This window comes from Mirounga angustirostris, unplaced genomic scaffold (genome assembly GCF_029215605.1).
Source record: "Mirounga angustirostris isolate CCGP_5_RB_7025 unplaced genomic scaffold, mMirAng1.0.hap1 SCAF_14, whole genome shotgun sequence".
Taxonomy (NCBI): Eukaryota; Metazoa; Chordata; class Mammalia; order Carnivora; family Phocidae; genus Mirounga; species Mirounga angustirostris.
In genome coordinates, this window is record NW_026991722.1 from 82325689 (window position 1) to 82349572 (window position 23884).

The following is a 23884-nucleotide window of genomic DNA, read 5'->3' on the forward strand; positions in this document are numbered from 1 at the left end:
CACATTTATGTCTAATCACTTTGTGATTTTCTAAATTTTAAGGGAAAATATCCCTAGCTTCCTTTATGCACATCTCCTGCATAAAGTACATTAGGTACTTAATAGTAATTTACAAAGGTTTTTAATGACAATTTAATGACAGCTAAATTTCCATTAGTTATTGACCTCCAAGCACATTAAACCCATTCAACACTTAATGTCTCACATCCTGATAAGGATTTTGCAGGATGCTTTCACTCTCCTCTGGTGGCTATTCACAGCCAGCTAATCTGGGTAAGATACTAAAAGTGGAGCCATGTACAGGGCACCATCTGAAAAGTTTTACTAAATTTTAGTTAATTTTCACTGTATTGACAGGGAAGAAAATACACCAGTTCAGCAGGAGACAATAACAAAATGAGTAGGAGACAGAAGACGGAGTCATATTTCAGGAGAGAGAGAGGTTAAGAAAAGAAACAAAAAAGGATTGACTTAGATTCCTTTACAAGCAGATGAGAAGAAAGTAAGAAAACCACTGTCTGTCTCCCCCCAAGCCTCTTCCCATAAAATGCTTAAACATAAAACTATTTCAACCTAAATTTCCCCCATGTGGCTACGCAGGGCAGAAACATCCACCTGCAGAAGCAGGGGTGGGATGGGGGGTTGGGGCAGGGGGGGCGGTAGGGGGAGAATGGTATCTCACTATGTTGTTCCTTTTGCGGGAAAAGGATAAAATCTTCTCACTCCTACGTAAATGTCAAAAAAGGCTATCTCCTATAGATTTTCAACTGCTCAGTGAGGCTGATTAACACTTAACATGCTATACTGCTCTTTATTTACAATCTCCTTACAAGTGTTTGTGTGAGAGCTGAATGAGACAGGTTGGAAGAGTTTACTATTTGCCACTCTTTGAGATTCTAATAAGGTGAAATGGGTAGCCTAAGGGCACATAGCAGGTGGATGGCATGTCTCAGCTCAACACCCAAACCTCTAGGCAGTATGGTTCCCCACTGTTAGTAAGAATACTTCAAAGCAACACACCAAGAAGCTTGAAATAATGACAATGGAAGATGGAAAACCCAACAGATCTAAAAGTCACAAATATCTAAAATTCGTAGATAATATTTGAGAGTGGTAGGGGAAAGAATTGATTTTAGGTGAGTAGCATACATGAATTTCAGTAAACGTAGATTATATTTCATATATTTTGAGTACAAAAAAACATTTAGAATGTCCTTTAGGCCTATAAAACATTCTATTTAAAAGAAACACATGTTGGGATGCCTGGGTGGCTCAGTCAGTTGAGCGTCTGACTCGGTTTTGGCTCAGGTCATGATCTCAGGGTCGTGATACCGAGCCCCACAATGGGCAAAGGGCTCCATGCTCAGTTCAGTGTGCTTGAGATTCTCTCCCCCTCCATCTCCCTCCCCCCTCCTCTTCCCCTGCGCACTCTCTCTCTAATAAATAAAATCTTTAAAAAAAAAGTTTAACCCACCTCCACTGATCAAAAATACAAAAAAAAAGTATTTCTATATCCATACTTGACTTCACCTAGATTGTAGATTATCGGTCTTTTATAATTAAAGGCCTTTTCACTTAAAACAATGCTAAAAATTCCTTCCTATGTGCTTGTCACATTCTGGCTCTAAAAAGCACAAAGTTCTGAAGAGGCGATTCTTTTTTTTTTTTTTTTTTTGAAGATTTTATTTATTCATTTGAGACAGACAGAGAGAGAGAGAGAGAGAGAGAGAACATGAGCAGGGAGAGAGGCAGCGGGAGAGGGAGAAGCAGGTTCCCCGCTGAGCCAGGAGCCCGATGTGGGGCTCAATCCCAGGACCCTGGGATCATGACCTGGGCCTAAGGCAGACGCTCAACCATCTGAGCCACCCAGGTGCCCCTGAAGAGGCGATTCTTTCTCCAAGAGAAGAGGAGGTGCACTACTCTCAAGTATGCAGGACTGAGTGCCTTATCTCCTTCACCAGAATAATCAGGGGTTGAGCACTGAGCTGCAAATAAACCTGAGTGACTCTGAAGGGCTCTGCGCCTGAAGTGAAGGTTGTTCCAATTAGAAGAACTGAAAAGGGATAGTCTGAAGCACTGAGAAACAGAAACCTGAAATGAAGGAAAGTTCAGTCTCTCCACTTGGGGCCCAGAAGAGAGTGAGCGATTCCAGATGCAGAGATGGGGCCTTACTCTTTATTCCTATTTGTTTACCAAGCAGTGACTTTGGATCATAATCTAGTTTTCCCCAAGTAGGTTTTCTTGTTGCAAATACCTAGTGCTGGCTCTCATTAATAAGCTGTCTGCTGTTTCTCAATCAACTTGGGATGGTTCTCAACCAGGGGTGATTTTGTCCTCCATGGAACACGCAGCAATGCCGGGAGACATTTCTGGTTTTCACAACTGGAGGAGAGGGTGTTATTGGCATCTGGTGGATAGAAGCCAGGAATATAGCTAAATATCCTATAATACACAAGATAGCCCCCCACAATAAAGAATTATCCAGGGCAAAATATTAATGGTCAATGTCTATGGTATCCAGAGCTGACTATGTATCTACACTTCAATTAATTAGACCATGTATCTATGCTTCAGTTTATTTCTAGATGCATGAGTTTATTAAGGTCACTCATGCAATGAACAAGTTTTTGAGTCCACTATGATAAAAATTTTCCATTACTTAACTTTTTTCCTGTGCTTTATTCCACTAAATTCAACAACTAAGTTTTCATGCCTGTTTCAGCAGGTAATTTTTAAAACATGAAATGCTTATCATGCTCCTATAATCTAAATCTCATTGTAGAGGAGTCGATTACAAGAACATGATTTGGCGGGGAGCAGGGAAACAGCGCCTAGAGAGACTGTTTTTCCAAGGATCTGAACACCAAGTAAATTATCTCAAGTAGGCCTCAGGTCTGCCGAACAGGGAAGCCAGAGCCTAGGGTGCAAACAGTTAACATAACCCCAAACCTTTTCCTAATATCAACCTGATAACACCCACCTTTCCTCCAAGGAGCCTGAGGGAAAAAAGGCAATTTTACGTATTTCCCTTTATAAGGACTTAACTCTCAGACATTAGGAAGGGGGGCATTTTACAGAGTAACCTCTCTAACCTCTTAACTTGTGCATTTTTAATTTATTTACTTATTTATTTATTTTGACAGAAAGGGAGAGAGAGAGCACAAGCAGGGGGGAACAGCAGGTAGAGGGAGAAGCAGGCTTCCTGCAGAGAGCCCCATGCGGGGCTCAATCCCAGGACTCTGGGATCATGACCTGAGCCAAAGGCAGACACTAAACCGACTGAGCCACCCAGGCTCCCCTTAACTTGTGGATTTTAACTAGAATCAGTACTTTACTGAGAAAGAATGAAAGGCCAAGTTCCTAAAAATTTGTCCAGGTCACCAAATGGGTTAGTTGTAAAATAAGTCTTAAAATCTAAGTTGATTTTCTCTTAGACCTACCAGTTTTTTGCATAGATGACATGAAAATTCACTTTAGTCTGTACCAATTTTATTAGGGTTTGTTTTTAAATCTCTCTCTCTCTCTCTCTCTCTCTCTATATATATATATATATTTTTTTTACTTTGTCATCTTTTCCCTCAAGTATTCTTGCTCTTGATCTCAGCAGGTACCCTCTGGCCTTCCTATTTAGCATGGGGAATACAGCTTAATTTTTACCAGAGGTCCAGGACTTCGAAATGACATTTTGAGCAGTTGGTTCTTAATGCTAAAGGTTATTTGGTTCAAATGTGCCAGTGATTTCTTTCAATTTTGCTGAATAGAAAATACAGATGTGAAATAAGATTACAGAAGATAATCTATAATAAGGAAAATGAGAAGAAAACCAAAAATGAGCATTTTCCCTTTTATGTTTTAACCAAACCATAAGGATGTTCCTAAAAATGTTTTGTAGGGGGGCGCCTGGGTGGCTCAGTTGGTTAAGCGACTGCCTTCGGCTCAGGTCGTGGTCCTGGAGTCCCGGGATCGAGTCCCGCATCGGGCTCCCTGCTCAGCAGGGAGTCTGCTTCTCCCTCTGACCCTCCTCCCTCTCATGCTCTCTGTCTCTCATTCTCTCTGTCTCAAATAAATAAATAAAATCTTTAAAAAAAAAAAAAATGTTTTGTAGGGTATTAACAGATAGGGTGCCAAGGTCAAGCAAGTCTGGGAAATAGCTCTATGTCCCCATCCCCACAACCACCTCCAGAGAAATCACGCCCTACACAGGCAGTTGAAGATTCCAAAATGTCACTCAAAGTTATCCCATATTTTCCAAACTTATGAGGACCACGGAACACTTTGTAGCATAATCTCTATTAAGCTATCTCATTCCATTATGTTACCATCTTATTTGAGTTCATTTTAGCCGCTGATCCAAAATCCACAAGCTTGATGTGTCCTGTTCGGTCAATGAGAATGTTCTCAGGCTTGATGTCTCTAAGAAAATCAGGGCCACAAATTAGTGTTGTTTTCTCCATGCAAATCAGCAAGCAACTGCTAACGTAGGATATTGATTCAGCCAACAACCTCAGTGTCTAAATTCTGCTATATAGACCTCCCTATTGATAGATATAAATAATAAGCAGACATTCTGCAAAACAAATTTAAGTAAGAAAAAGAAGGAGAAGCAGGAAAAGGAGGAGGAGGAAGAGAAAGGGAAGGGGAAGGAAAAAGAAAAGGGGGGAGGGAGAGGAAGGGAACAACATTCTCGGATGTACATAAAACATCACATGCATGAGGATGTAAAGAGACACTTTTCAACTGAGGATTTGCTGGAACACCTTTGTAAATTACTAATGGGCGAGGTCAGAAGTACAACTCCATGGTCTTCTGCTCCTATGTGGTAATGCAGGTTCCCTCTGCAAATCGAATTTGGTTTTTCCACCGTATAACTCAAGGAACCCATGCGAGAGTTCTCAGTCTTATCAGCCACGGTCACAGATCTTATTAGCAAACGTGAGAACACTATAATTCTAGATTTATTTCACTGTTGAATGGGTAAAGCTGAAATGTGTGCCACTCTGGAAAATATACTTTCAGCCAGTTGCAGTTAGGACTAGTTAAAATTTTGATGGAGCATCATTTTGATGCTGAAATTATTAATCTATTCTCTCTGTGGGAATGCTTAGGTGATACACATAAATTCTCAGTACACTACCAGAGAGTCTCACTTACCGATGCACATATCCCATCTGATGAATGCTGTGAACAGCCAAAATCAGTTCGGCTAGGTAAAACTGAATCATATTTTCATCTAATTGGTCCTCATATCTATTCAAAAGTGACAGCAAGTCCCCTCCAGGCTGATATTCCATGACCTGCATAGAATGCCAAAGTTATTAATTCTTCATACACCCCAAAAAAAGGAACATCTCAATTAGAGCCTCAAAGACTACCTGACGCGTTATAATTACAATGTCTCCCCAAAGCAACTAAGATGTGGGAGACATATTGTAAGTCACGTAGGATGAGGTCCCTGCCCTAAGGAAATTACATCCGATACCCAAGAGAATCAATATAATGAAAGACTAGTCCCAGACACCACGCACAATGTTTGCAAGGCAAGCTTGAAAAGTTGAATTAAATCCACCCACTCACCCACCCACCCACCCAAGTCGACACCCCAGACATTCCCTAGGATTAGGTACACAGTATAGATGGAAATTGCTAGAGGGCAACAAACCCTCCAGCATCCTTTTTGCATTTCTCTCAGCACCCAGCAGACTAGAGGAGGCGTGCAATAAATATGATATAGTCTTTTCCTGCAACAGTCATCTGACCATTTCTATTAAAAATTTAAATGTGAACATACACTCTCCAACCTCATGATTCCATTTCTGACAATTTATTTTACAGGAACTTATAGTAGTTTGTAGATCGATAGATACATAGATTCACTGTAGCACTGTTTGTAACACAGGGGAGGAAAAGCCTGGAAATCCCCCAAACATCCATCATTAAGAAACTGTTGAGGGGCGCCTGGGTGGCTCAGTTGGTTAAGCGACTGCCTTCGGCTCAGGTCATGATCCTGGAGTCCCTGGATCGAGTCCCGCATCGGGCTCCCTGCTCGGCAGGGAGCCTGCTTCTCCCTCTGACCCTCCCCCCTCTCATGTGCTCTCTCTCTCTCATTCTCTCTGTCTCAAATAAATAAATAAAATCTTAAAAAAAAAAAAAAAGAAACTGTTGAAATATGATATATCTAAATAATGGGAGAAGATGTAGATATTAAAAATGAACAGTCAATCTATTCATACCGCCGTGGAGAGCTGCCCAGGATAATACAAAGTGACATCCTATACAGGACAAAATACAACCTCCTTTTTGCGATTTAAAAAAAAAAAATTATTACATTTGTTAATACATACATAGGAACAAAATCTGGAAAAAGAATATAGGGGCACCTGGGTGGCTCAGTCGGTTGAGCGTCTGACTCTTATTTCAGCTCAGGTCATGATCTCAGGGTCGTGAGATTGAGCCCCAGGCATCCGGCTCTGCGCTCAGCGGAGGGGTCTGCTTGTCCCTCTCCCTCTGATCCCCGCAGCGCCCCCCCACCTCCACCGCCCAGTGCTTGCTCTAATAAATAAATAAAATCTTAAGAAAAACAAAAAAAAGAATATAAAGTACAGCTTCAAGTAAAATGTTTGATTAGCAAAACATGTCTTCCACTCCAAGGACCTGAAATCCTTCCTCCTTCTGATGATAAGTGAGTGTGATATTCTGAGCCAACATGCAGCTCTGAGGCCGAGTTGCCCAGGGGCTTCAAACCGCAGCCTGGTGACTTCAGCTCTCGGCCCTTCAGTTTCGCCCGCTGTAAAATGGGGTGAGACCAACTGCCTCGCAGTACTGTGCCTGGAACCAAGGAGGTCCTCCACTGCCGGTCAAGCGCCTTCCTTTCCCATCCTTGGCCTCAGGATCCTTCCCTCTCTGGCTGTGAGAAACTGGGACACTTTTTTTTTTTTAAAGATTTTATTTATTTATTTGACAGAGAAAGACACAGCGAGAGAGGGAACACAAGCAGGGGGAAGTGGGAGAGGGAGAAGCAGGCTTCCCGCCGAGCAGGGAGCCCGATGCGGGACTCGATCCCGGGACTCCAGGATCATGACCTGAGCCGGAGGCAGTCGCTTAACCAACTGAGCCACCCAGGCGCCCCTGGGACACATTTTGATCATCTTTGCAGTCATGTTAACTCTTACTCGGTTCTCTTCCTGTCCTTTGCTCTGATTTCCCATTTTGTGTGCCACACTCTAAACGCCTTTTGTTTTAAATTGTCTCAAATCCTTTCTGGAAAGAGGCAAGATCCAAATAAACATCTTAAAAAAAAAAAAAAATACAAAATCTCTCCAACTACTGCATTCCAGAAGCCAATTTTGGGATGTGAATTCTCTCCATCCTCCTCCAAACTCCTGTTTGCTTTCGGTCCAGAATTAGAAGAAAGCTCTAGTCAAGTGAGACATTAAGCATCTGCACGTATCTGCAGAGGCCGCAGGCTGGCCCAGTAAAGATTCTGCCTGGCACTAAGTGAACCCCACACCAGAGACCCCTGGGGGAGCCAGTGACCCACATGCCCTCCACAAGGGCTCTGTGTCATCTGGGAATCTCCCCCATTCACATGACATCTTGCATGGAGTGGAGAGTCAACCAGATACTGGACGATTGGAAGAGTAAGGTTCCATTTGCACTGCAATCGCTGGAAAAAGATTTATGAACCCACAAGAAGAACAAAACTTAGAAGGGGTAGCAGCTAAAATGCAGACTTTATTTCCCCCAAATTCACAGCAGATTGAAAGCTACCAGTACCAGCCCTAGAAGAGCCCACAGGAGCCACCTGGCTGCCTAAAGCTCACCCACTCATCCCAACCTGGCTCTCCACAGGCCCTGGATATGTGGGTGAATGCCAATTTTTACATCTGTTTTAAATATATATTGCCATTAAAAAAGGTCTTAAATATAAAAAAAAAAAAAAAATTCACCGATAACAACAGAAGTACTTGTGCTTTTAGAACGGAAACATCTTAAAATAAGAACAATGCATATTTATGATGACACATCACAGTTATAAATGTTCTAACCTGGCTCTATTAAAGATGTGTGAAATAGAATGGCTTGTAAGTTTGAAGATGACAACATCAAACAGATAGCACCAGCTGGCAACTTTTAAGAGCTCACAAACTGACCACTATTTAATACTTTGCAACTATTCCTGAAGATTCTATTTTGGAATGACCAGTAAAATAGTTCAGAAAAGAAGAACCATCTCTTAAAAGGCAAAAGATATGTATTCTTTGCTCCTATTCAGAAGATCCAATTTCCTGAGCTAAAAACCCCCGCCAAAAGTAGATTAGTCTTTTCTGAGTCAAACAACTTTTCATTTATTCAAAACCAGGGTTGATTGAGAAGACAAGCGACAAAAATTACAACAGCTGCTAAGCAGCAGGCTCCACAGCATGGGACAAAATAGACACGAAATGACAAACCTCTAAATAGACTGGGTCCTTATCAAAGAAACTAATCAGACTTGACCCATCAACACGATTCCACATTACCATACTAAAAATTCCAAGCACCCGCCATCCAAGAACTTAATTTGGAAATTTACTGAGCAAATTTGGCTGTCCCGAGATGTCACCCCTTCCCCAAAACCATCCTACTGTGGTAGAATCACTCATTCTGTTATGAATGGAGCCCAGGGGGAATATGGCTTGTGTGTGGCCACCCCAAGCCGAATCGATCATCTTGCTATTGAGCTTAGACGTACAGTGAAGAACAGGACTCGGGCACTTTCAGAAAACTCTTCTGGACTTTTAAAAACGGTACCAAGTCAAGAAGTTCCAAAAGCATCATTAAAGGTCAAAAACTAAGAGTCTTCAAGTCTCCATACCAGATGACTTGTTATGAACTAAACACCAGGGTCAGCAGAACACTATAAACAATTTAAGGCCAAAGTCACTACCCAGGCTATGCCAGACAATCCATTCACAGCACCTGCTTTTGTCCAAAAGCATGACTCCATCCCAGACTTTAACTACTCAGAGACGCCCAGTGAGGTACTGATCCCCCAAAAATGTGGCTTCTCACCTAATGAACCTGGTAAGTCCTCCAGGGCAAGGCTTCTCAAACCTGCCTGCCCATCAGAATCACCTGAGGAGCTGCTTTTTTAAAATAAACACATCCGGGGTTCCTGGGTGGCTCAGTTCATTAAGTGACTGCCTTCGGCTCGGGTCATGATCCCGGGGTCCTGGGATTGAGCCCCACATGGGGCTCTCTGCTCAGCCGGAGGCCTGCTTCTCCCTCTCCCACTCCCCCTGCTTGTGTTCCCTCTCACGCTGTCTCTCTCTCTGTTAGTTAAATAAATAAATAAAATCTTTAAAAAAATAAACACATTCATAAAAAAAAAAAATTGAGTGCCTACTATGTGTCAGGCACTGTTCTAGATACTAGAAAAACAGCAGAGACTGTAACAGACAAAAAATCCCTTGCCTTCATGGGGCTGGAATTCTAGTGGAATGAACAAGAGTAAACATTAAGCAGTCTGAAAGGGTAAAGTGCATCTCACTCCCCTCCCAACCATTCAGGGAGCTATTTAAAAATTCCAGTGACCCTGAGTGAGGTGCAGAGATCTACATTTTTAGGGAGCTCCCTGGGTGATCTCATGCGGCCAGCACAGTCCTGAGACCCACCGCAGATGAAGGTGCAGAGACAAAGAGGCTTCCTGCGTCGGCCAGATGAAAAGTTTCTACGGCAGAGGTGCCCTGAATACAGCCAACCCTCCTGCTGTTTGCCGTTTTTTTTTTTTCAGTGACTACCTGGACAGGACAGTCATCTGCCTACCACGCCAGGATTACCGGCAACAAAGGGCCGGAAAGGAACCAGTCCATCAGCACGGAGGCAACCATCCTGTGCGGAAGGACGTGCGAGGTCCCTGCCCACAACGACCAGCTGCAGGTCACCCGAACGGCAATCACCAAGGCATGGTAATCAAAGGCCGGGGAGCCAGGAGGAGGAAAGAGCCCTACAGTGAAACAGTCCTAAACAATGCGATCACCCTGCAGATGGCAGAGAAAGCACAGCAGCTGACAGACAAGCCTGGCTTGGAGCTATAACGGACTTGCTCTTTTAAAGCAAAGACATTCAGGCCAATAGAGACAAACCCTGTTAATGGCACAGCTGCAGATGCTAATTAAAGGGCAAATCTTACATGTGTTCAGTTTGGAAGGAGCAGCGGCTTCTCTGCTGGTGTTCGCATCTACACCCCAAGAACAGGGATGGCAGTGCCCATCAATTGTGTTGCCTTCGAAACCAAGGACGTGTGTGTGTGTGTGTGTGTACCCACATGCATGTGCATGCACGTGCACATCTATGTATGCTCGCATGCACACGTATCCATATGCGGGGAGGAGGTGAGTATCTAATCGTTCTTGTACTCTGTTCCAGTTCGCACAGGGCGTCATTAGCTGTGCTGGCCACCCCTCTAGCAGCTCGCCCTTGAAATGCTTGCACTACAATCAGCATGCCTGAAAGTACCACGGGAATGTAATGATGTTATTGGCCTTGTTATCTGCCCTGTGCAGTGTTCCCGATCTTTGGCATCGGGGAGGAAGGAAGAGATCCTGGAAGCAGAGTGGTCCCTGGCAGAGACCTTAAGTTATTCCTCTTGAAGGGCAAGGTCACCAAGAGAAAAAGAGAGAAGACCCTTTATTTCAGAAAATACAAATCCCAGCCTGACTCACCCATCTATTCAAAAGATCCTCATTGAGCACCAAATCATCCAGAGCCTTGGCAAGACACAGATAGCACACTCAAACTAGGTAACTGAGGACATGGTTAATGAAGCACCCCGCACTGGTGAAGAATCCCAGGGCCAGTTAACAACAGGGGAGTAGGTACCACTCCTCCACCTGAAAGAGCCAAGTGCAAGGAACAGGATCTCAGGTTTTTCACTACTGCTGAAGGAACGAAAGGAAGAAGCAGTACCCAGAAAGGAACTGTAGCTAGCTATAGCCACAGGACCAAGGTTTTCAAAGTGGGGGCCCCAGACCGGCAGCAGCATCTGGGATCTGGTTGCAAATTCTTGGGCCCCATCCTAGACCTACTAAACCAGAAACTGTGACAGTGGTACCAGGCAAACTGGGAAAATGGAACGAAATTTTGACTCTTAAAACTCCAAACGCATTCACTTGAAATATGCCTCAAAAGAGCAGGACACAAAACAACTGTTTTGAAGGCACAAAGGACCCCCCAGGGCAATAACACACTCAGCAACTGAAGTGGGGTCAATAAGAGGTATTAATATCTCATTTTGCCAATGAGAATGTTGAAACTGAAAAGGCCAATGACTCCAGAGAGACCAACCAAGGAAGAGTAATAAAACGAGAACCTCTATTCTAGTAACAGCTTCTTTCCGACGGGCAGCCAGCTTCCAAACCCCAGCTTCCCAAGCGGCAACATGCGAACATGCTGGTAAGTTTTGAGACATGCCTGAAAACTGGATAATCTTATCCGAGAGATCAAAACAGCACATGTCTCGCTGTCAAAACTATCATAAGCTGCCACATTTCACTAAAATAAACAATGAAGTTCTATTTATTAACTCTCTCCAGACTCCCAGTCACAGCATGGGCTGGTGTTTATACAGGTCACTGCCCAGAAACCGCTAACCTCCAAACTGTGCCTACACCGGAAGGAAATACTCCCCATGTGATTGCACAACCTTCAGTGGAAAGCGAGACAGGAAATATAAGCGAGACAGGAAATATAAGCGAGACAGGAAATATAAAGAACTAATCCCAAGTAGGACCTCAGGGCCAGGGTCAGACTGGCAGTGCTTTGGGATGCAACAGTGTAACGTAATGGGTAAGAATATTGGAGGTGGATCGAGGGGGCCTGGCTTCAAAACCCAGATCTATCTTTTATTACCCTCAAAACAGACTATAACTTGCCCCCCAAATCCATTCTTCCCTTAGCTGGATATTGGCCATGCAGCTAGACGGTACTGATGTGAGGTCATGTGATGAAGTTCTGGTCAACAAAATAGGAGAGGAAATGATGTGTCCCACTTCCATATCGTGCTACGTAAAAGGAGTTTTCTTGTTCTGCTCTCCACCCCTTTCTCCTGCCAGCCAGGGGAAACAAGAACATCAAATGCCCAACTCCCACCATGTCAGGGGGACAACATCCTAAGGGATGAGGAGCCACAAGATAGAAGGAACCTGGGTCTCTGAATTATCAACATACAACAGAGCTGCTCCATCAGCCTGGACTGTATTTTGGTATCTTTTTGTTACAGTAGCTTAGCCTATACCTTAACTAATACATCCTATATGTAACTGGGGAAGAAAAGTTTGGAATGAACAGAGGGAGGTTAATGTGAGGTCACTGTAAGGAAAGAAGATTCATGGGTCAGTTATAGGCGCAGAGCAAGAGCAGCCCGAAAGACCCCCAGTACGAAAAACATCAGTACAAAGCCAGCAACCTTTAAGAATCTCACAAAGCATTCAGATACAACAAGACTACATATAGTGAGTTGCAAAACAATGCTTTCTTTGTAAAGATCAGCTCCTTCCTGGAAGGACACTGGTGAAGGCATCTGTTATATGGAACTGAACAGATTTCATCATGAACCAGATCAACAAAGCGCTGTTTCCATGGGCTGCCTGCCAGAATACAGAACTAGCCTTGTTATATAGAACCAGACATTAACAATACAATGGGCTTCATTACAATTTTCTGTATACCAGAAAATGGCAAGCCACATTCATTGGTATGTAATGACAAATAGGAAATTTTTAACCATCAAATTTCAAAAGGATCCAAGTTCAATTTCCTTGCACTCTGCTCCAAATTTTGAAAATCCCACTGGATCTAACCTGAATTACATACTTTAGAGAATAAAATTTACACTCCTAATGTGTGATTTCCATAACACAATAAGTTAATCTGTATGTAAATCAATTTCTATGAAATAAATCATACGTTCTTCCAGTAAATGCTTCTTAAGCATATACTTGGAGAAGCCTTACTGGAAGCAAGCGAGACATAATCCCTCCCTTCAGGGATGGAGTAGCCTGGTGGGGGAGCCCAACACCCACTCCTGAAGAGGAGGAACAGGGTGCTATGAGTCCACAGCCAGAAGGGCATCCCTCCCAGAAGTAAAGGGGCCAGGAAGAGCTTCTGGAAGAAGTGACATCTGGTCCACGGCCAGAAGGAGAAATAGGAGTTAGCCAGAGAAATAGGGAAAGAGGAAATGGCACAGAGAAAGGTCAGACGCCAGTTCAAAGAACAAAAAGAAGGTCAAGATGAGTATAAAGTGCAAGGTGAGGGGTGCCTAGGTGGCTCAGTTGGTTAAATGTCTGGCTCTTGGTTTCGGCTTACATCGTGATCTCAGGGTCATGGGATGAACCCCAACATCAGGCTCCACACTGAGCATAGCGCCTGCTTAAGATTCTCTCTTCCTTGGGGTGCCTGGGTGGCTCAGTCAGTTAGGCATCCAACTCTTGATTTCAGCTCAGGTCATGAGCCCAGGGTTGTGGGATCAAGCCCCACGATGGGCTCTGTGCTCAGCGGGGAGTCTGCTTGAGATTCTCTCTCGCCTCTCCTCCCTCTGCCCCTCCCCCACCTCTAAAATAAATAAATCTTTAAAAAAAAAAAGATTCTCTCTTCCTCCCCCCCGTCCCTCCTCCCGCCCCCATCTCTTGCACTCTCTTAAAATACAAGTTAATTAATTAATTAATTAAAGTGAAAGGAGAGAAAAGGTAAGCAACAAGTCTAGAGATATATGGGAAAAGGCCTTGTAAACCACATGGAAGAGTCTGGACTTCATCCAGAGGGCAGCAGGGAGTCTTAAAGGGTTTTAACAGTGGGATGACTTGGCTGCAGTGTGTAGAAGACCTGGGGGAAGGGCAAGACAGATGGCAGGAAGAACACTTAGGAGGTTACTGCAGTAACGCAGGCAGAAGAAGGTGGCGGCCAGAACTCACCCAGTAGAAGCAAGAATGGAGAGAAAAGGTAGCTTTGAGAAATATACAGGGCACCAATCCTACTTTTTTTTTTTTTTTAATTTTATTATGTTATGTTACTCACCATACAATACATCATTGGTTTTTGATGTGGTGATCCACGATCTATTGTTTTCGTGTAACACCCAGTGCTCCATGCAGTACTGCCCTCCTTAATACCCATCACCGGGCTACTTCTTTTACTCATTGATTTTTAAATGTCTCTTCAATTACACTGCATTTGCATTACAAATGAACGGTTAACTGCCAGGGAGCTTAGGATGATCTGTATGCTTCCCTGAACTTCAAAGGTTTGGTGATTTGTAAATGGTCAATAGGTACAATGGAATTCTGGAACTTCAGATGCCAATACAGATCTACGCTCTTCTTGTACAGAATGTATTTCCAGACTTAAAAATGTCGAGATTTTAGAAAAGTAAAATGGTGTGTATACTTTATTTTATATTATGTGACACCCTAGCGTAGGGTTTTGGGATATCTCCCTGTACCCAAATGCATTCACAATTTTGAGGCAAAATGTATGAAAAGTCACACTAAAGGGAATGAAGACGAGATTTGGGTCAGGTTTTGCTAGAGTTCACATCAGGTTTTGCTGTCAAATAAGTAACAAAAGAACTTGAGGTATTCGGAGCTCTGGGTGTTTCAGAATTGCAGATAAGGGATGGTGGATCTATCTTAGCTTCTATGCTGAGTTTGGATATTTGTAAGAAAACTGTGCCCTTAGCAAGCATTTTACTCCGAATTACCAATGCACTTGAGAAGAGAATGCAGAGAAGGAAATAATTACAAGATCCCATCAGCGATACCCAACTGAGCTACTAAAGAAGGGTGTAAAAATGTCGTTGCAGGGGCACCTGGATGGCTCAGTCGTTGGGCATCTGCCTCTGGCTCGGGTCATGACCCCAGAGTCCTGGGATCGAGCCCCGCCATCGGGCTCCCTGCTCAGAAGGAAGCCTGCTTCCCCCTCTCCCTCTCCTTCTGCTCGTGTTCCCTCTGTCAAATAAAATCTTAAAAAAAAAAAAGTCGTTGCAGCCAGGTATCAATGTGTTGAGGCAACGAGATCATTCCCATCTTGTAAGATGGTGGCTGGAAAACCTGAGAAGACAGTCATTAAGCCCAGAATGCTGATGCTAGTGGCGAAATCCAGATGGAAGCCCCCCCACCCCAGCCAAAAGGCCCCAAAAAGAAAGCCCCCTGCCCCTGGGAGATGTCTTAGCAGAGGAGAGGCTGACATTCCCAATCCCTGAGGTATTCCAGCAAGGCTGTATCCAAGAGCAAGTCCACAGGGGTGAATTCCACGATTACAAAGAAAGGGAGGTTCCACCACTGGGACAAAGCCAATTAGCAGGGATAAAAAATGGTGGCCCCAAAGAGATTTAACATTTTTGAAATGACGAAGTATTACCCTCTTGAAGATGCACTTTGTCTGGGTCTTCCATCCAGATGAAGAGAAATACAAGCTTACAGAACGATGCGAGGCAAACCAGAAAACTGGGGACTCTCAACTTTTGCCACAAATCGGGGCCCTTGCTAGTTCCAGGACCGCCTGTGTTCTGTGTTGCCTTGAACACAAAAAGGACTGCTTGCAGAGCTGAAGTTAAAACATCCAAAACAATAATAACAAACAAATAAATCCCTGCTGTTTCAAGGGATTTTCTTTTCTGAGAGCTAATGAAGAAGTCTGTTAATACACCCAAACACGAGGGGCTCTAGAAGATACAGAGAGCACAAGGCAAATGTTGTGTATGCAAGAAATATCCTAGAATGTCAGTGAGCCTAAAACATACCAAGGTCAGTTATGAAGGTCAGGGATCCATGCCCCATGTCTCAAGGAAAGAAAGTTCCAAAGACAATATTCAAGGAAAGGAAGTTTCAGGCCCTAAACAACAGGCATAGTGTTGGTCCTCAAGAAGCATGTGGTTAGGGCGCCTGGGTGGCTCAGTCGGTTAAGCGACTGCCTTCGGCTCAGGTCATGATCCTGGAGTCCCGGGATTGAGTCCCGCATCGGGCTCCCTGCTCGGCAGGGGGTCTGCTTCTCCCTCTGACCCTCTTCCCTCTTGTGCTGTCTCTCATTCTCTCTCTCAAATAAATAAAATCTTAAAAAAAAAAAAAAAAGAAGTGAGTCCCAAGGGCGCCTGGGTGGCTCAGTTGGTTGGGCAACTGCCTTCGGCTCAGGTCATGATCCTGGAGTCCCGGGATCGAGTCCCGCATCAGGCTCCCTGCTCGGCGGGGAGTCTGCTTCTCCCTCTGACCCTCCCCCCTCTCATGAGCTCTCTCTCTCTCTCATTCTGTCTCAAATAAATAAATAAAATCTTTTAAATAAATAAATAAATAAATAAATAAAATAAAATAAAAAAAAAAGAAGCATGTGGTTAGTGCAAGGCCAGTCTCCCAACACATCTGTATGAAAACACCTTCGCTCAGAAGGCTGGGTAGTGCTGTGGGCGGCGGGAGTCGGGGGGGTCAGGGGTCTTCTCTACCAGCACTGCGTTCTCAACTAATATGAAACCAACGCAAATAAACTGTTTATTATAGGTCAGGAATAAAGGCAATAAAGTCCCCCAAACTACCCTATGGATGTTCAAGATAAATAGGAGTCCATCCCTCTCTTACCTTCTCTATGTGAGGCTCTATAAAAGTTTCTCTCCATTCAAGGTAATAGGATGGTCGTGTTTGAAGGGCTGAATCAGGAACAAAAATTGTTTCTGGGATACATTTTTTTCCTTTAGGAATCTAAACCCCCAAGAACCTAAACAAGGCCCCAAAATGAATTTTAGCCTCGTATACGTTATGCTACATGTACATTAGAAATACTATGGCACTGTTCAAAAGGATGAGGCAGATCTGGGGGAGGACGGTGGGGAGTGGGGGAACTGGGTGCTGGACATTAAGGAGGCCACGTGATGTAATGAGCACTGGGTGTTATATGCAACTGATGAATCACTGAATTCTACCTCTGAAACTAATAATACGTTATGTTAATTAATTGAATTTAAATAAAAAATTAGAAAGAAAAAAAGAAAGCTGTGGCAGGGAGGCAGTTCCCCTTTCCAGATTCATTTACAATTAATTGCAAAATTCTATAACTATCCTCTGAATCACATCTAACACTCAAATGTTTTTGTTGTTGTTGTTTTTTTAATATTTTATTTATTTATTTGACAGAGAGACACAGCGAGAGAGGGAACATAAGCAGGAGGAGTGGGAGAGGGAGAAGCAGGCTTCCCGCTGAACAGGGAGCCCAATGCAGGACTCGATCCCAGGACCCTGGGATCATGACCTGAGCTGAAGGCAGACACTTAACGACTGAGCCACCCAGGTGCCCCTAACACTCAAATGTTTAATGATACCAAAGCACAGAATAAACAAAACAAGGTGTGATGTGCCTTCATGTGCCACACACTGCCATGGGCAAAGGCAAAAATAAATGTCGGAGGGGGCGCCTGGGTGGCTCAGTTGGTTGGGTGACTGCCTTCAGCTCAGGTCAGGATCCTGGAGTCCCAGGATCGAGTCCTGCGTCGGGCTCCCTGCTCAGCGGGGAGTCTGCTTCTCCCTCTGACCCTCCCCCCCTCATGCACTCTCTCTCATTCTCTCTCAAATAAATAAATAAAATCTTTAAAAAATAAATAAATGTTGGAGGTAATAAAATATTGACTAATTTTAATAGAAAACAAAACAAAAGAATGAGGCAGATCTGTATGTGTACGTGCTGACATGGAAAGATGTCAGGGGTAAATTGCTGAAAGGCAAAAAGCAAGCTGAGGAGCAGAGTAGAAAGCAATATACACCAATTTTGTAAAAACAAACTATATACATGTGTTATAAATACAGACATAGAAATATTTTTTCCATTAGGGTCAGGAAGAACATACATAACCATTAATACGTTTTCCTAAGGAAAAGGATTAGAAAGAAAGGTAGGGGCGCCTGGGTGGCTCAGTTGGTTAAGCGTCTGCCTTCGGCTCAGGTCATGATCCCAGGGTCCTGGGATCGAGTCCCGCATTGGGCTCCTTGCTCAGCAGGGAACCTGCTTCTCCCTCTGCCTGACACTCCCCCTGCTTGTGCTCTCTCTCTCTGACAAATAAATAAATAAAATCTTGAAAGAAAGAAAGAAAGAAAAGTAGAGAACCTTCCCTTCTATTTCATACCACTCTGCAGTGCTTGCATTTTCTTAAAATCACAATGCATTATCTCAATTTTTAAAAATTAAAAAATTTAATGACATTCACTAGATTTAGTGGTGATCATTTTGCAGCATAGACAAATACTGAATCATTAGGTTGTACACCTGAAACTAATATAATGTTGTATGTCGATTATGACTCAAAAAAAAAAATTAAAGCAAGATTCTAGTCTACTAAAGGTCATATCAGACTATTCCCAAATAAATGACTTCTCATTATTGCCCTTTAAGCCATGGCTACAATACCCAACAATAGATGGGGCTGTCTCTAAATGGACTAGCCCTTAATCTTTAGGACAGGAGAATAGGAAGATACCTCAAAGTGAGGAAAGCAATTTGATGGACCGTACGGGCAAGAACTACATCCAGTTCTACATCTGTGATATCTGAGTGTCAGCACTGGACTAATTCTAGAGAGATGGATGGAAAGACTCACCAGATAAAGGTTATTTTTGTCCTGAAAGGCGTACTGTAACTGGGGGATCCAAGGGCTTGTGCTCCGAGATAATATGTTCCGTTCTTCCTCAAAAAATGAAACCTAGGGGGAAAAGAAACTCTTTAGACAATTATAACAGCATTGGGGTAGGGTGGGGAGAATGCCCTATCCTCTCTCTGTAAGCCAAACTAATGTCTCTAGTTTAAAAAAAGAAAAACCATCCCTTAGCCCAGCACTTGACAAATTTCATTCATTTGCCTACTTTGCTCAACATTTTTGCCAGATTTGTATCTTATTTGTCCAATTATTGGCTGAACCCCTCCCCTTAAAGTCAACTCACTTCTTTTAAATCTACGTATATTTCTCTTTCTCTTCTTCTTCACCTCCTCTCCCTGAACAATTCAGTCCTAAAGCCATTACGTGGTGCAGAACAAGGTAAGCATCCATGACAGGTGGTAGGAAGAGAGGGCCACGGTGGCCCAGAACAGGGTGCCAGGCCCAAGCAGTGTGAGGAGGGCAGCGACCATGTGTAAGGGCAGTCCAATATCGGGTATCAAGGGCCCACATAGGGTGAGGAAGGCATCCACATGCAGGGATGGCCTGGAAAAGGGCATCTGAGCCCACCAAGGGGAGGAGTGACAGCAAAGACAGGAGACTGGATGCATACAGATGCATAAAGTAAGCTAGAATATTAAGGGAAGAGAAGAGAGCTACAAATACAGAAAGGGTGAACACTAGAATAAACTCAGTGAAGTTGGATTGGACTTGGAGGTACTGGTGTGAACACATGGTTTTTCAATATACAGAGACAGAGAAATAAATATCGATGTAAATGTGTGTACAGAGGTAGGTGTATTCCCTGGCTCTGTCCACTGAAAGGGGTCTGGAAGCTGTGATACCCCAGTAGCAATAAGGGCATCTAGTGCCCAGATCTTGGCTTCTAAATACCCTCTTACACTGAAAGTTATTGCTCATCTTTGAGAAATAACTGATGCAAGGGTGGGGCAGGCAAGAGCCTGAACATCTTGTTGTGCCAGAAAGCAAAAGACAACCCAAAGAAGGGGATGTGTCAAAAGACGCAAAAATCAACCTGAAGAGAGTCTCGTGGCCCAACTTAGAGGACAGTTTGAGTATAAAAATACATAATGACAATAATGGCTTGAACTCATTGACTTAAACAGGAAAATGCAAATCCACACAGCTATAAGTTAATAAATTGAAAGTTTTGTGAGGAACAGGTGCTTCTAGTTCGAAAACACTTCCCTACAGAACACTAATGTAATGACGAAACAGACAGGGCTGACCCCACAGTGAAGCATGGCAGATACCTAAGTGAACGTTGACGTGAACGCGACAAACTGAAACAAAGTCACCTGTTGGGATGCAACGAGAACAGGGCATCTTGTCTGTGATATTCCTGCCAAAGATCTAGCACCTGAACCTGAGCAACATTGGACATATCTATATTTTACAAAGTAAGTGGTCTCTAATCTTCAGAATCGCCAAGATCATGAGAGTCCAGGGAATATTGAGAAGCTGGTTCAGAATGAAAAAGACAAAAAAGACAGGACAATTAAATGCTATGTGGGATCCTGAGCTGGACACTTTTGTTCTAGAGGAACATGAAACAACCAGTGGAACATGAATGGGGTCTGAAGACTAGACAGTGGTAATGGAGCACTGTTTCTCTCCTGATTTTGATGGTTGTATTGTGGTTCATGGGACAGCGTCCTTATTGTAGGAAATGCACACTGAAGTCTTCGGACGTAATGGGGCATTGGGTTGGCAACAGATTTTCAAATGGCTCAGGAAGAAAAAAGTTGTTCATACTCTGTGCTAGTTTTCCATGTCAACTTGGCTAGGCTACAGCACCCAGCTATTCAATCAAACACCAATCTAGGTGTTGCTGGGGAACCACAACCCAACTGCCGTAATCTCCTGCTCCTGATCTGAGGTCCTTCTCCTTTCCCGGCACATAAAAGGTGTGCAGTGAAGGTTGGCCAAACTGAAGAACCTACATCTTTACTTGCTCACTGTGGACTCTTTGTTTGAGCCCTGAAGCTTCTGTTAAAATAAGTGGGCTCTGAGGACTCTTCTGGTTCTCACCAAGCCCTGGGCAGCTGTGCTGGGCTCTCCTGGTGACCGGTCTTGCTTACAGGATAGGATGTGCCCCTCCTGTCTCCTTCTCTGGCATTTCCTTTCACTCACTCCCTGTGCTGGTTTTTCTCTTCTCATGCCCTTAAATTCCAAAGCCTTGCCATGGCTCAATTAAAGATTCTACTTTTCTTCATATTCACTCTCTTAAGGAATGGTTGGGTAGCTTTCATTAGCTCCTGTGTGTGTCTGATTTTAAAAACCCCCCAGCCCACGCAGAGCACCTGGGTGGCTCAGTTGGTTAAGCCTCTGCCTCTCTATCTCAGCTCAGGTCTTGTTCTCAGGGTTGTAAGTGCAAACCCCGCACTTTATTTCAAAAAAAATAAAATTAAAAATAAATTTAAAAAAAATAAAAGGAAACGAAAAAATTAAAACCCCCAGCCCATACCTCACACAGGGTCATTGAGAGTCCTTCACCTCAAGGAAGGCACATCTATTCGAACATCTCTATTGCTTGCCTGCAGTACAGTATATTAGATTGTTTTCTTTTTACATGCACTACTTCCCATATAAAACAAACCCTGCAAGGTCAGGGCTACATTTAATGCCTCTTCTCAAAGACCTAGAAGCACACCATGCAGAACAGGTGCTCGGGAAGTGTGTCCTGATGATAGGTGGTGGCTTAGGTACTGGAAGCTTGAGTGAGCATCTTCCAGTCTTCCCTTCCAAATGATTTGCAACGTCCTGTCATTTCTCCTTTCGGTGAAGTTGTTCCGATTTCACTGCGAAACACAGGCTACGTCATTCTTGGACTCTGACAAGCAGCCTCCTGCCCTCCACTGCTCCTTTGACTGGAGGCCGCACAAAGTCACTAAGTCCTCAAACTCTGATCCCAACCTCCTCCTTCCAAAAGTGCAAACGATCCCCAACCGCCTCACAGAGTGAACTGCATTTCCGAAAAACAGTTCTTGGGGGATGGGCAGTTACCATGTCATAGGTACAGAGTTTCTGTGTGGGGTGATTAGAAAGTTCCAGAAACAGAAAGCGGTTATGGTTGCACACAACATTGTAAATGCAATTAAGACCAGTGCATTGTACCTTAAGAAGGATTAAAACAGGGGCACCTGGGTGGCTCAGTTGGTTAAGCGACTGCCTTCGGCTCAGGTCATGATCCTGGAGTCCCAGGATCGAGTCCCGCATCGGGCTCCTTGCTCAGCAGGGAGTCTGCTTCTCCCTCTGACCCTCCCCCCTCTCATGCTCTCTCTCTATCTCATTCTCTCTCAAATAAATAAATAAAATCTTTAAAAAAAAAAAAGGATTAAAACAGTAAATGTTATGCTATGTATATTTTGCCACAATAAAAAAAAGGTTCTTCCAATTTCCCGATGACCCTGTCCCCAACCAAATGTCTCATTTCTCCCCATTCCCTCTGTTCTAAACCACTACGACGAAAACACACACACACACACACACACACACATCTGTATAGCATTCTAGTACTCAATCCTCCGGAACATCTCACACACACACACACACACACACACTTCCACCTGCCGTCACGCCTCTCTGCCCAGAACCTACGTTCCCTGTCAGTGGTGTGAACCTCCCCTGACTGTCCCTGGCTCACCCACATCTCTCCTCACTCCATAGTTGGCGAATTTGCTCACTGCTCTCCCTTCTGCGATGCTTTAGCTGCTAGGCGCCTGCTTTACACATTTGCATTTTTCCTCCACTTTCCAAAGTTGTTTTTAAAACCTGTAACTAACAGCCATGGAGCTTCAATTCCTTCTGCAGGCTTCCCACGGAGCTGGGTACATTATCGGACACATGATGTGCACTCAGACGTCTGTAACTAATAAATTGCTCTGAACACCAAGGCTGATGACCGTCTCTCTAGAAACTCGGCAAATGAATCAATATGTCTGGAGCAGCAGACTTGTTTAAAGAAAGAAAAATACCACAACCAAAAAGGGAAGTTCTTACCTGCTCTTAAACAAGCAACACCCTAGCCACAGAGTAATTGTATTTCATTTCTTCAAAGGCCTGTTTAAAAATCAAATACATATGCCCACAGCACAAAGAAAGAAAATGTGCCCCAAAGCGAATGTTGTCTAACCCCACAATATGCGTATCTCAAAATCCCCCAGCCAATGGTCAGGAAAGGTCATCTTAAATTCGTTAGTTAAAAGGCCATGTTGATTCTGAACAAAATACAACCAGAGAAACGTGATAAAGAAATCAAGGAGAGCTTGTGAGGCTTTCAAAATGAGTCAATATCAGTTCAAGAAGAAAAGCTGAGAACGTGAGAGAGCTTTCTGCAACCGTCATTAACCAGAGAGTCACCAAGGAAAACTTGTGTGATCCCAGATGTCAATTCCACAGATCATCACCTCTGCAGTGAACATTCTGGCACAGAAAGGGGAAAGGCCGTGGTGTTAAAATGCTCCTACCTGCTCTTGGGCCAACAAGGTCTTCTTCTTCATGACTTTCATGGCATAGATGTCCCCGGTTGCTCGCTCCCTTACCACCTGCACTTCGGCAAAGTGACCACAACCCACAAGACTTCGGACTTCAAAGTCCTTGGCTGAAGGCTGGAGCTCCTGTAACTCAGCGATGGTGTCAGAATCTGCAAGAGATGGAAGAGTTGCTCCCAGGTAAGGAAAGCATTTCAAATACATGCATCTTTATGAAAGCAAAAAAAAAAAAAAGAAGAAGAAAGAAAGGAAAAAGTGTTCCTATGTGTTCCCTCCCTGTCAAAAGACATTTAGTCACTTTCTCATCCGTCATGAATAATTATAAAATCAGCACAAAAGTGTTTTTATATGTTAAGTTAAAATTAAGGGCTCCAGAAATTCCAAAGCAGTTTCCATGGTAGCTATAATTTGAATCCTGTAGACTCAGAAAATAGGAGGAGAACACAAATCATGCTTCTCTTCCTCCTCTCTGAAGGGCTGCAGGGCAGTGTTTGGTCAAACATGTTTATAAGCATTTAGACTGGCTTATGATGTGACATAAGCAACACGATTCCCATCTCAATCCACTCTGGAGCGGACTTCCAGATCATTCCATCCTAAGTGCATTCTGCAGTTTTATCTCACTAACCCAGGTTTTATCCCACTATTCCATCTCCTGGATGCTGTCAGAACTACCTTCTTTCCCTTAATATATAGCAGTGCTACCAAA

General features: G+C 43.6%; 1 protein-coding gene across 7 annotated transcripts in view; it reads right to left on the reverse strand.

Annotated features, from left to right (window-relative positions):
* CIT (citron rho-interacting serine/threonine kinase) overlaps window positions 1–23884 on the reverse strand; it is a 165061-nt gene that overhangs the window by 127779 nt on the left and 13398 nt on the right. For all 7 annotated transcript variants that reach the window (XM_064578478.1, XM_064578484.1, XM_064578483.1 and 4 more), the window contains exons 4-7: window positions 23152–23327; window positions 18608–18709; window positions 5152–5294; window positions 4320–4413 (exon numbers count right to left, since the gene is read on the reverse strand). In XM_064578478.1, coding sequence (XP_064434548.1) covers window positions 4320–4413; window positions 5152–5294; window positions 18608–18709; window positions 23152–23327 — 515 coding nt within the window. The remainder of the gene's footprint in view (window positions 1–4319; window positions 4414–5151; window positions 5295–18607; window positions 18710–23151; window positions 23328–23884) is intronic.